We start from the raw sequence: 13,333 nt of genomic DNA, 5'->3' as shown, positions 1-13,333 counted from the left end.
TTCTCTCTCCCTCCTTCTCTACCTTCTCTTCACCCTCAGTCCATCATCGCATAATATAAGAAAAGAACCAAATCCACGCCCTGACCTCTTTCTTCATCCCTCCATTTTCACCTTTTCTCCCCTTGCTGCTCTTTCTTTTGACTCCACACCTTTTCCCTTCACCTCTCAGTAATCCTTCAATATTTTCTTTTTCTTTAATCCATTCTCCTTTTTTCTTGTTTTTATATGGTTTACCCCTCTCCACAACAATATTTAGATTTTACAACAACAACAACAACAACAACAATAATAATAATAATAATAATAATAATAATAATAATAATAATAATAATAATAATAATAATAATAATTTATCTCTCCTCCAGTAACCTCCACCTTCTTTCTGTTTTTTTCTGAAACTTGTCTTTTTCTTCACTTATGTCCACAGTGTTTAAAGAAAAGTCCCCCTGAAGCTGAAGGAGACCATTAGAGATCAATATTTTCCTTGATTATTGAGAAACATTTTTAAGAAAAACCCAATAACTAAAATTAATGCAGCAGCAAAAATGTAAAGTATCAAATAAACATGTGGTACAACTTAATATGTCTCAGTGTCTTTACATATTTTTGTGCTTTTCTTCTGAACCTGAGCCTTCTACTGGTCAGAAGGACACTACTGCCACCCTGTGGTCACCTTTGAAACAGCATCAGATAAATGCAGACTGTTAAACTGATGCAGATAAAGATAATGATAAGGTGATTATGTTTGCACCATCAGACAACAGACTGTTGTTTTGTACTTGAATGAAGGACATTTCAACCGAGCCCTGGATTTTGGTAACTTAAATGTCTCACTAACAGAAATACAACTCCACATTTTTATTTCCTTAAGCTCATTAGCTTATTAGCTCAGAGTTATCAGCTGCTGAGGTCACATTTAAATGTTACAGGACATTTTGAAGCATATAGTACATTTAAATCTCTACTACAGTTCTTCAAATGAGATGTAAATCTACCTAGTCATAATCTCATTAATTTTAGTGTGAATGTAACTTTTTCTTATCATTATACATTTTATGAAGATATTTCAATTTTTTCTTTCTTGTTAAAATGTTCAATTTTAACTTTAATACTTCTCCAAATCCTAAATCTGAATTAAGCCTTTCCAAACTTACGATTAAGACAGGAAGTCTAAGCTTCTTATGAATTGGTTTTGCAGGCGTTTTCTTTACAAACAGAACTTTGAACTACGAAATGGATGCACTGAGAAGGCTAATTGACATTTTTCTTTCCGGGTTTATCCAAAAAAAACATGAAATGTTATAAAAAATAATATATTTTACATGTTATACAAAGAATACACTTCTGTCTTTAAGTACAATTTGATTATGTCTGGTCTCACAGACACAGCCTTTACCGCTCTGATGGTGCCTTTCAGTGTGATCAGAGTGCAGGCGTTGAAAAACAAATGTATATCAGGACTAACATGAAGGAAAGTCATGTTAAAAAGGATGGTGTTGTCGTGCAGTGGCCTAGCAGTCTAAGGGCGCCCCTTATACAGAGGCTATAGTCCTCTTCGCAGTGGTCGCTGGTTCGACTCTTGGACGCGACCATTTGCTGCATATCTTCCCCCACTCTCTGCTCCCCACGTTTCCTGTATCCATGTCATGAGTTGATGATCTGTCTAATTTTTTGCTTGTGTTTCATGCCTTAGTTTTTCCTGTTTATTTGGTTTATTTGGTATTTCAGTTATCCTATGTGTCCCTTGTGTGTTCTGTGGTCCATGTCTCTTATTGTACTTTCTGGTGTTTCTTAATCTTGTCTTGTGTACTCTGTTGTTCTGAATCCTTTGTGTTTCCAGGTTAGTTACTTTCTGCTCTTGTGTTTCCCTCCTTGTTGATTACCCCCATCAGTTTCACCTGTGTCCTGTGCTTCACACCTGTGTTAATTATTACTCTGTGTATTTAGTTCCTCTGTTTCCTCTGTCTCTTGTCAGATCATTGTACGTCAAACCCTCCTGCATAAAGAATACAGAATACAACCCGGTGCCCATCGATGCAGCAACCCATACTAACACCGCGTGGCAACGCTACGGTACACACATATCTGGACATTATTAGACAGCGCTTTAACTTACCAACAGGCTGTGTGCTCCTGACGATGGTTCAGGTGAAAGTGTAAACCTGCAGTGGTCGCGCATGCGCATAAGTAACACAGCGAGACGCTTACCTGCAGGAGCCGCACATGCGCACAACATCACAACATGCTGTGTAGTGCAACACAAACACCCTGACCCATTTCCCTCACTAAGTGACCCAAAGTCTTAACATACCTCTTGTTTCCCTGTACCAGTGTCTCCCATGTTTGCCTTGTTCGAAGTAAGTTTTTGTTATTAAATTCTTTATTTGTTTGTATCTGCATTTTGGGTCCTCTACTTTTCTACATTTGTGACAGTCATGACAATCCATTCAGCTGTCCTATCCATAAAGGCGAAAAAAACGCAAATAATATATCCTTAAAAAAAAGAAGGATGGAGTTTGGAGGTCCAAATGTTGAAGTTACAAAACTGCCCTCATGAAGTGAAGGAATCTGAAGTTTATGAGTCTGCAGGAGAATATAAATCTCTATAGCACCAATATAAATAATTTATTATTGGCAACATTTTTAATACTCAAGTTTTTTTTCCACACCTTTCATCTATCCTGGTCTTCTTCAGAAGATGAAGGAATCCTAAGGCGTTTTTCGACTACAGGAACTTTACCCTGGAACTACGTGTTTTTCGACCGGTGGAACCAGGGTCTAAACTCAGTTCAGGGGTAGATAATCTCCCCCCTAAAAAAAGCCCCTGCTATGGGGGTAGTACTTTTCAAAGGTCCCAGGACTTTCGGGGGGCAGGGCCTGCAATGCTGAACGTGTCACAGTAACATCACACACATCTGGGATTCCCTTGATTTCTCTTTCTTTCATTAGTTTTTATTTGTTCTATCTTTTTTGTATGTGTGTGTACTTTTCAAAAGAAGAAGCTGTGATTCTCTTGATTTAGCAGCTTGTAATAGTAGTCTTCTCTTAGCCCACCGTGAATGCGTCTCTCCCGGTGTTACGGTTTTAAAAGTGACCCTGTAAACTGGAGACCTTCAGCTGAACGTGTCAGTGTTTGTGGAGTTTACACAGCTGTTGAAACACAGAGGGAGTTCCTGGGAATGCAAACTAGTTTATTTTTATTAAGATTTCAAAATATCCTCATCAGATATTTAATGATCGTCTAAAGACGTTTATGAGGGATGCATCCGGCTGAAAGTCTCCAGTTAACAGGGTCGCTGTTTAAACCAAAACACCGTCCGATCTCTGCCATGGCTTTTTGAGTTCAAAAGGATTTTAAAGCCGTGTTGAAACGTCTTTGCTACTCACGCTTATCTCCTCTCACGTGTTGATTTAGTGAATCCATCTGTGATGAAATATAGCACCAATTAAAACAGCACCAGCTGAGTCTCTTCATGCTAACAGGCTAACTGTTGTGTTGCTCATAATGAAACCTGCCTGTCCGCCTGCTTCTATGGTGTCATATGAGATGAATGGCATTCGTCTTTGTTTTACTGCCCCCTACTGGTCTGGGGGTGTAGTGCATTTACTTTTCTTTCTCCGTACGTCACTGCCCTGATTTGCACAATCTACCCGGGACTTCAGCCCGCGGTCGAAACGCAAACAACAATGGGGGCACAGGAACCTTTTAGTTCAGGGTAAAGTAGTTCTGGGGGCTGAAAGACCCTGGAACTCTTGGTCGAAATTCACTTCTAGTGTGTCTTTGAGAAAGTGCTGCTGTTTTTCTGGGTCCTATGTTTGTGATATAAAAGTTAGTTGTATTCATCTACGTCTGATCACACTCTCGTCCACTAAGAGCCCCTGTGAGGAGATTTTAATCAACTGTAAAGATTTTTTATGACCCACAAAATCAAAAATCAGCAATGAGACTTACGATTTCTGTATTGTAATTTGAAATGCCTGTAACCACTGTGATGGAGAAGGTATCAGGCAACTAGGGTTGCCACCTGTCCCCTAAAATACGGAATTATCCAGTATTTCCCATTTATACATTGCGTCCCGTTTTAAATCAATACGGGACGCGGTTTGTCCCGTATTTCCAATTTGCCTTGAACGCAGCACCATTCTGCCGGAATTCATCATCAGATAGCTCCTGCCTCCTCATAGCGGCAGTTGGTTTGGTTGGTTGGATTTTAGGCATGAGGAATAAGTGTTCATCATTGATTGGGTAAGAGAAAGTCACAGGAAATCAGAAGTAAACATGTCTGCGGCTGCATATGGTACTCTGCCTCCTGCCCCATCGAAACGCAAACGGATGCAAATACAGTAAGTTTATTAATAACTAATAATATATGATTGATTTGGAAAAATGGATCCTACTAATGAATCAACAGTATGAGATGTTAAAAATGATTAAATGATGTTATAGCTATCACAGTGTTTCAGTGTTGACCCAGGTGTACCACACAGTCAAGCACAACCTCAGCTACAACAGTTCAGACTATGGATACAAACTTAATCAGAAGATACTCAGTGATTCCAAAATTCAAACTTTAACTAATACGTTATTAAAACAATGTCTTGATTATGATATACCACAACTGGTGCGCCACCCCCTTACTAGGCCATTGGTGGTCGGGCCCCAGCAGAGTGGCACCCCCACTGCCGGGGGTGTCCTTTATTTTTCTGCTTGGAAGGTGGCAACCCTACAGACAACACTTGTGTTTTTTTATTCGCCATTAACACTTATAACGCGTGTACAGGTTAAAATCAGCAGAGATGTACAATGAGAGGTACTACTTCGTCCAGAGAGGGCGCCAAAATTGACACAAACAGAAAGTTCAGTTCAGAAGCTTTAAGTTGTGTTTATTATATCTTATTAAATTCCTCTCATTTGTCTTTATCTTCACAGACTCACAGTGTCCTCTTCCAGCTGTTAGGCCAATGAAAAACATGTAAACACATGTAGAGTAAATCTATGAAGAGAGAATAAATGAGCTTACTCTTGTTTTTTCCTGCTGTACATTTCCTCATTTCAGCCTCCACAGTAGGCCCTTTCACTCACATTCAATCAATCCTCACTCAGCCCTGCAGTTGGAAAAAATAACAAACCCTGAAATAATAGCTTAAACTGAAGTATGACTTTAATACTTCAATAGAAATAACCTGGTTGAACATTTTGAAAGGAGCAGGCTCAGAGGCCCGAGGCTACAGTGTAATGTGTGAGTGAAAGTGTATGTGCTGTCACTTCGGATTAGAGAACAGCCTCAGTGTGCCTTTGACGGAGAGCCGGCCAGCGTAATGGGAGGTGGAGGGGCTCACAGTTCATACAAATCACATGTGAATGGAGGTAGCCAACAATGAACGACGTCATTTTCAGCACAGCCTTGTTTTTACACCGAAAGGACCTGAATTATATGGGGGTTCTCTGTGTGTGTGTGTGTGTGTGTGTGTGTGTGTGTGTGTGTGTGTGTGTGTGTGTGTGTGTGTGTGTGTGTGTGTGTGTTTATGTGTTCGTGTGTCTAGTGTGTGTGTGTTACTACCAGCACGTCCAAATATATGCATTAACTTGCAGAAATCATAGCAGCTGAATTCCTTAGGTTTATCTTATTAAATCACACCACCCTCCACCCTCACATCAGATACAAAATCTAATCTAATCATGACTTACAAAGCAGTCACCAAAACCGCTCCAGTTTACCTGGAACCCCTCATCCAGGTCTAAACTCGCCCGCTACGCTCAGCCTCTGAAAAGCACCTAGTGCTTCCAGCACACAAGGCCTCAAAATCAAAATCCCTAGCTGGACTCTTCTCTTCTGTTGCCCCTAAATGGTGGAATGAATTGGTCAACTCCATTCGATCTGCAGAGTCCCTCTCTACTTTCAAAAGACAGCTAAAGACCCAGCTCTTTAGGAAGCACTATGCACTTAGCTAGACTGTCCTCCACTGTTGTCCCCAGTGGCAGATCCATAGACTGTAAAAAATATGGACGTAGTATCCGTGACGTCACCCATCTGTTCCTGAGAGCTGTTTTGAAGCAAATCGACGGCGGCAGCCATATTGGTAATGCGGAACTCAACTAGGCAGAGTGTGACGTAGTGTGAGTCTCTTAGCCAATGGCTGTGTGTTCCCGACCGGGAGTCACGTCAGTTATGTCCTTATTTGGGCAAAACTCATAATCTTAATATCTTCTTAACCGTCACGTTAGAAAAAAATTCACCCCCCGTACAGTGTATGCCATTAGAGAGATTAGCGTTGTAGGGCCAAGCCGTTTTTTGAACCAGGCTGTAAACATGTTTATTAATGCTGCAAAGATCGTCTTTTTCCCATTCATATCTATGTGGTTTCCGGTGTTTCTGCAGCCAGCCTCAAGCGGATTTTCGATGTATTGCAGTTTATATCACTTCCGCATTGGCTTCATCGTTTGAGACCGGAGTTTGCCGCTTGGGCAGATCATGTCTTCCAGCTACAGTTGACTCACACTGTCCTGCTCTACTCTGGGAATCTGTGTTCAGGTCTTGAGTGACCCAGCACTTGGTACTTTGGTCATTATTGTGATGTTAATTGTTGATGATGATAATGGAAGGTCTTAAATGATTTGGTTGTTTCATTGTAGATGTTCCTTATTGTAAAAAAAAAATAATAAAAAAAAATCCTTATTTACTTTATGCATTGCCTTTACACTGCTTGGCAGTACCTGCACCCAAATGGACTTGAAGCACTCTGTTACTCTTACTGATCTTGTTTCCTCTTGTCTAGATCTTTGCTTGTGTTGTTCTTGTTCTCGTATGTACGTCGCTTTGGATAAAAGCGTCTGCTAAATGACATTGTAACATTGTAACATTGTAACCCAAAGGCTAGTCCATAGAAGTTGTCTTTAATATTAAACCTAGAGTAGGTTATGTTACTGTAGAAACATTGTTGGTTATAATTTTTTGACAAGCCTTTTACATTCCAATGTAGTTCCAACAATGCTCTGACAATAAATTGAAAAAAATGTTGGTGTGGTGGCTTCAGGGCCGTGAAATGTTCGCCCAATCGTTTCATGCAGTCCCAGTAAAATATTGGATGACGTAGCTGCCAACCAAGCCCTCTACCTGTGCATATTATTTGTGCATGTTGTGGGCATAGTGTTTAACACCACTTCCACCTATGTCCTCTGCTACACAGAGAGAGAAAAGGTGGTGAAAAAGGTGAGGACTAGGAGGAACCTGGAGAAAGCAAGAGAGCAAAACATTAGGGCTGCCATTCTGTGGTGGAACAGCAGAGGGAGGCAAAGGGGCTGAAAGCAATGACATGGTTGCTGTGTTTCTTATTGACAGGTATTCGTCTAATTCTTTATTTAGTGTGTTTTTATGTGAATAGTTAGACATTTTGAAAACCTAACATGCTAGCTTAAAAACGGTGTACTAACAAAAGTCATGTTTGATGATTACGTTCAATAAAGTAACATGAGGTGTTTTCTTAAAGGTGACATATCATGCAAAATTGACTTTTTAATGGTTCTCTACCTGAAATATGTTTCCCCGGCATGTCTACAAACCCCCCGAGAATGAAAAAAATCCATTCTGCCCCTGTTTTGATTTCTCCACCTTTCTGTAAATGTGTGTGAAACGAGCCGTTTCAGACTTCCGTGTTTTTGTTACGTAACAACAATATCCGGTCTGTCACGGAGTCAGAGCTCGGAGCTTGTTCAGCCCATAGACTGTATAAAATAATACTGAATCCCCCCTCCGTTTTTCATTACCTGCACAAATGTGTGCTAACAAGGAGCTTAGGAGGGAGGCATGCTAGTTGTAGGCTGTCTTAATAAACACAAAGGTCGGTTTTACTCCCCACGTCTGCAGATTTGAAGATCTAGTGAAAGATTTTTATTTATCATGGATAAGTGCTAGCGCTAGTTAGCATAGCTACATAGCTACATGTCGTAGCTGTAGCTGTGTACCAAGACACGCGTCGACATACTGATAAATAAAACAACAAGAAACACAGAATCTGTGACCAATCCTTCAGAAAAGGTCCCGCTGCCTTTCTGGCAGAGGTCGGTTTTACTCCCCACGTCTGCAGATTTGAAGATCTAGTGGATGATTTTTATTTGTCATGGATAAGTGCTAGCGCTAATTAGCATAGCCACATAGCTACATGTTCATAGCTGTAGCTGTGTACCAAGACACACGTCGACATACTGACAAATAAAACAACAAGAAACACTAAATCTGTGACCAATCCTTCAGAAAGGTCCCTCTGCCTTTCTGGCAGAGGTCGGTTTTACTCCCCACGTCTGCAGATTTGAAGATCTAGTGGACGATTTTTACTTATCATGGATAAGTGCTAGCGCTACTTAGCATAGCCACATAGCTACATGTTCGTAGCTGTGTACCAAGACACACGTTTTTATGTCTCGCAAAAAAAAATCTAGATTGGGGGGTATCCGCAAACTTTGTTACTTCAGTAACACTTTTTCTGACAATGTTTTCTCTCCCATACATGACTTTTAAAAACTTTGTTTAATCAAATGTTTTATTTCATTAAAGTTACTTGCTGTTTATTTAGTGGAGACAAAAGATAAGACTTACACTCACACACATCAATGGCTAAATTCAAGTCAGTAAGATCCAAACAGAAACAAACTATCAAATAAAACTACAGTTCATGTAAATCATCATGTTAACTAATGCCATTTTTAAATCCAAAAGATACATGTCTTAAAACTGTTATACAAATGTCCCCACCATTTATCTGGGACACAAGCACATATATAAGTGTATCATAACTATAGGTTCAGCTCAGATATTGATTAAAACATTTATTTCCTCAATAAGCAAAAGAAATTCCTCTTCTCTGAACAGTCCCTTTCTGAAAACGTGCCTCCTGTCTTTGACATTGTCCCACAGTGCATCTTGGGAGCAGGGCAGACAGAAAGTCGTTTCTTCAGTTGATCCTCCAGAGGGAAGCCGTTCACCCACAGCCAGTGTCCTGCCAGGAAACGAAGGCCTATCCACACCTCCTGGGTCTGGGCTTTTTGGATCAAGGTTTTGGCGTACAAGTTGTCTTTTTCAGCGTGCATGTGTGGAAGGTCGTAGTGATAGCTGAAGTGTGTGTTGCTTGAGGTGGGGTCAGTCTGAAGAGTCCTGCAGTGTTCCAGAGCCTCCTCCCATTTCTTCTCCTCCTTAACCAAGACCAGATTGTCATAGCACACACTTTCATATATATAAGAACAGTCATAATCGTACCAAAGTTTCCTCTGCATTTTGACGCAGTGGTGATTCCTTTCATTAGGTTGCGTCTCGTACCAGCTTGTAAAGTTGACTTGTCTTCCATTAGTCCATTTCCAGATGTCGGGATTTCCACTGTCTGTGCGAAGACCGATCCAGCAGAAGTTATCTGAAGCACATGGATTCTCCAGTGCGTCATATTCAGCCTTATCTTCAAAAATGGCGAGGTCAGTGTGATGCTGTCTGCAGTAGCTTTGGGCTTCATCCCAGGTCCTTCGAGTCGGCACATGAACATAGCTTCTGTGTTGTTCAAAACCCTGGATGAAGAGGGGGAGGCTGAAGATGATGATGAGGATGGAGAGACTATTCATCAACATGATTCCACAGATGTGACTTTAACTGACTGGTGTACACTCAGACTGTCAGTAACAAGATCCCCTCACTGTATTCTCTGTTTAACATCTCAGGGTTAAATACCCCAAAAAAAAAAAATCTATGTGGGTTGTGCCATTTCACTATTTGCTCACACCATCATCAAATAACCAATGAAAGCAGTCTGATTTACTTTGGGACAGTCCTACCATCTCTCTCCCAGTTCACTGTAACATCAAACTGACCAATCACATCACCCACATTAACATGAGAGGTATCAGTACACACACAAAACACACACAAAACACACACACACACACACTAGAATAATTGAATCATACTAAGGCTTAGTGCTTTTTTTCTCCAGTCTGATTCATTCTTGATAAATGAAATAAAAAGCAGCATGTAGTCAGGTTAGTTTTGTAAAAGTCAGTGACAATGAAGCCCAAACTCAATAAATGTAAGTCTGTTTTATAGCACAATGTGAAATAAAGAGCATTACTGTGTTAGACATAGGGTTTGCAATTCAACAAAGTTTGCCTGTTTTTTGACCACTGAAGGATGCTCCTGCTAGAAAGGACTTAAGTCTGTGTAAGCATGAGAGGCTTACAATGCAAGGACCTGAAAAGTCATAGGTAACACAAAGGTTATCAACAGTGGTGGACAAAGTACACAGCTTCATTACTTAAGTCAAAGTATAGTATTCAAAGTACTTTTTAAAATATCTCAAAACATTGTATTTTCTCAAAGTATGATGGCAGTCAAGAATACATAGGAATAAATCCTGTTACATCATGTTTATTTAGAAACCATTACTTGACATCTGCGTCAATGCGACAATGTTTTGGTTAGTTTGGACGTTGCGGTCTACTAGTTAAGATGAACCTGTGGTGCAACCAAACAATGACACAACTTAAGTTACGAACTAACTAGTTTCAACGTATGGTTTAGTGAGGACTTTATACCCTAACTTAGGACACAACTTACGCACAGCTGGTGCATCTCTTCTTCTCTTTGCCTTAACTTAGTAGTCTGTGCACATGTTCAATTCTGCTGTAAAACAGAAAAAAGAAAGTCATGTTGATATGAGCTCTAAGGGGGTTTCGATGGCTGCTGCAGCTCAAGTCGACACTCACTGGACCGCAGTTGAATTCATTTTGTAACAAGGTTTGTTTATTCTCGTGTCCAACAGGCTCAATCTTTTTTTAATGGGCATTCTACTATTGAGTCAGTGGTTACCATGCATAGCTTGTTATTTTGGTGAGTTTTTCTACTTTTGTATAAATGCCAAAGTGATTCCAACCACAGCAATGCTACAAACTCAAGTTCAAAGGCTTTTGGTTGGAGTGCACCTTATGTTTAAATGGATGGGATTGATTGTTTAGCATTAGCCAGTACTTTAACTCAAGAGGAGGTAAGGAAGTTCTTTCAGTGTCCTGTCTGATTTAACCAGAATGAAGGCGACTCTGTTTTTACATAGTGATCTCATATTTGAGTAGAGAGGCTTAGCCTGCTTCTCTGATTTACATAAACAAATAGAGGCAGAGGACGCTGTGAGCCTGACACTATGTGGATCAGAACATTTAAAATAAAAATAAGAACAATTTAATTATGTTGTGCTTTTTAAAACACTCAAGAACACTTTACAAAAGATCTGATCATACAGTGGAGTTTAAGACACGTTGAAAGAAACAATGAATTTGAGCAAAGGTGATCTCATCCTAGAGAATATAATCTTTCTCCACTTGTTCTCACATTTTACCTCAGAATTCTTCTAAGTCACAGTCAGAGCCTTTTTAGGTGAACATTTAAATCTATTACATCAGGGGTTCTGTTGTTTTAGACATATGTCAGCTCTGTCAGCCCTAGATTATGTTATAATGAATCATTGCGTAATTCACTGAAGCTGATATATTTTAGCTAGCTGTGTTAAACATAAAAGTGAAACCTCTCAGCCTTGAATTACAATATGTTATCTGATTGTGTGTTTGGACAGTGCACAGCACTGCTCTCAAAGATGTTGCTATTTTGGTCATAAAGATTAACCAGGGCTTTGTGTTTTTGTGTAGACTGAATGTAGCTGGCTACCTTTACTACCTTAACAAGCTAGCATTCAGCAAAAGGTTTGACCAGCAATTCAGCTTCTGTCTTGATAGCAAATGGTAAGTAAATCAACTTAACTTTCCCTGGTTTAAGTTCACTCATGTGTAAGAAATCAATCAACTATCTACTCCATGAGGCCTAAAAATTACAAATAATTGTTACGTTGGTGAGTCAGGCAAGGGAGACAAGGAGCAGATCAGTAGTTTTATCCACAGCTCTGTTGGTTACCATATGTGTCACACTTAATTCTACACATACATCTCTTCTTCTCTTTTCCTTAAGTTAGTAGTCTGTGCACATGTTCAATTCTGCTGTAAAACAGAAAAGGGAAAGTCATTTTGATATGAGCTCTAAGGGGGTTTCGATGGCTGCTGCAGCTCAAGTCGACACTCACTGGACCGCAGTTGAATTCATTTTGTAACAAGGTTTGTTTATTCTCGTGTCCAACAGGCTCAATCTTTTTTTAATGGGCATTCTACTATTGAGTCAGTGGTTACCATGCATAGCTTGTTATTTTGGTGAGTTTTTCTACTTTTGTATAAATGCCAAAGTGATTCCAAACATAGCAATGCTACAAACTCAAGTTCAAAGGCTTTTGGTTGGAGTGCACCTTATGTTTAAATGAATGGGATTGATTGTTTAGCATTAGCCAGTACTTTAACTCAAGAGGAGGTAAGGAAGTTCTTTCAGTGTCCTGTCTGATTTGACCAGAATGAAGGCGACTCTGTTTTTACATAGTGATCTCATATTTGAGTAGAGAGACTTAGCCTGCTTCTCTGATTTACTTAAACAAATACAGGCAGAGGACGCTGTGAGCCTGACACTATGTGGATCAGAACATTTAAAATAAAAATAAAAACAATTTAATTATGTTGTGCTTTTTAAAACACTCAAGAACACTTTACAAAAGATCTGATCATACAGTGGAGTTCCAGACACGTTGAAAGAAACAATGAATTTGACTCCAGCTTAATACGTTTAATAGATGATGTTTTATGTATCTGAACATCAGGGGGTCGCTTTGTAACATCCTTCAATTGTTTAAAATTATATAACTGTTATTCATGTATTAATCGTGTTCTGATTTATTTTATTGTTGATATTTCAAAATTTTTGACATCAGTTATGAACTGGTAAGTGTTGTGGAATCTTCATAGTCTCATATATATATGTAAGAATTTTTAACACTTATACTTTTATACTTAAACTTTTCCAGTCTAAGTATCAGGGGTCGAGTAACTTCATCCATGTCACCAGGCATCACTGGGTGATAGGGGAGTCAGGGTTACTGCAGTAATCAAGGTCCTTGTCGAGGGATTGTCTGAAATAATTGACTTGGCATTGCGCTGCACTCTCCTGCCTGTGTATTATTATGTCATTTCTCCTTAGTCAAGTTCTACATGAACTATTTCAACGTAAGCAATCAGAGTCTCCTGAGTCTTCAGCGTCCAGTTTATTGATGAATTTCCCCACAGTAAATGTATAGTAAAAAAGGGGTGAAATCTGAATCATTGTCACTGTGTGTGTGTGTGTGTGTGTGTGTGTGTGTGTGTGTGTGTGTGTGTGTGTGTGTGTGTGTGTGTGTGTGTGTGTGTGTGTGTGTGTGTGTGTGTGCGTCTGTTCTG

At 39.7% G+C, this 13,333-nt stretch overlaps 1 protein-coding gene across 1 annotated transcript; it reads right to left on the bottom strand.

Moving 5' to 3' along the window:
- Positions 1-8,567: 8,567 nt before the first annotated feature.
- On the bottom strand, positions 8,568-9,664 carry LOC117810651 (macrophage mannose receptor 1-like). Its single transcript, XM_034680580.1, has one exon. The coding sequence runs from the start codon at positions 9,608-9,610 to the stop codon at positions 8,825-8,827; it is 786 nt and encodes a 261-aa protein (XP_034536471.1). The 5' UTR covers positions 9,611-9,664; the 3' UTR covers positions 8,568-8,824.
- Positions 9,665-13,333: the final 3,669 nt, after the last annotated feature.

Source organism: Notolabrus celidotus, chromosome 3 (assembly GCF_009762535.1).
Source record: "Notolabrus celidotus isolate fNotCel1 chromosome 3, fNotCel1.pri, whole genome shotgun sequence".
Taxonomy (NCBI): domain Eukaryota; kingdom Metazoa; phylum Chordata; class Actinopteri; order Labriformes; family Labridae; genus Notolabrus; species Notolabrus celidotus.
The sequence above is the reverse complement of the archived record's forward strand: the minus strand, read 5'-3'. Positions and strand labels throughout refer to the sequence as shown.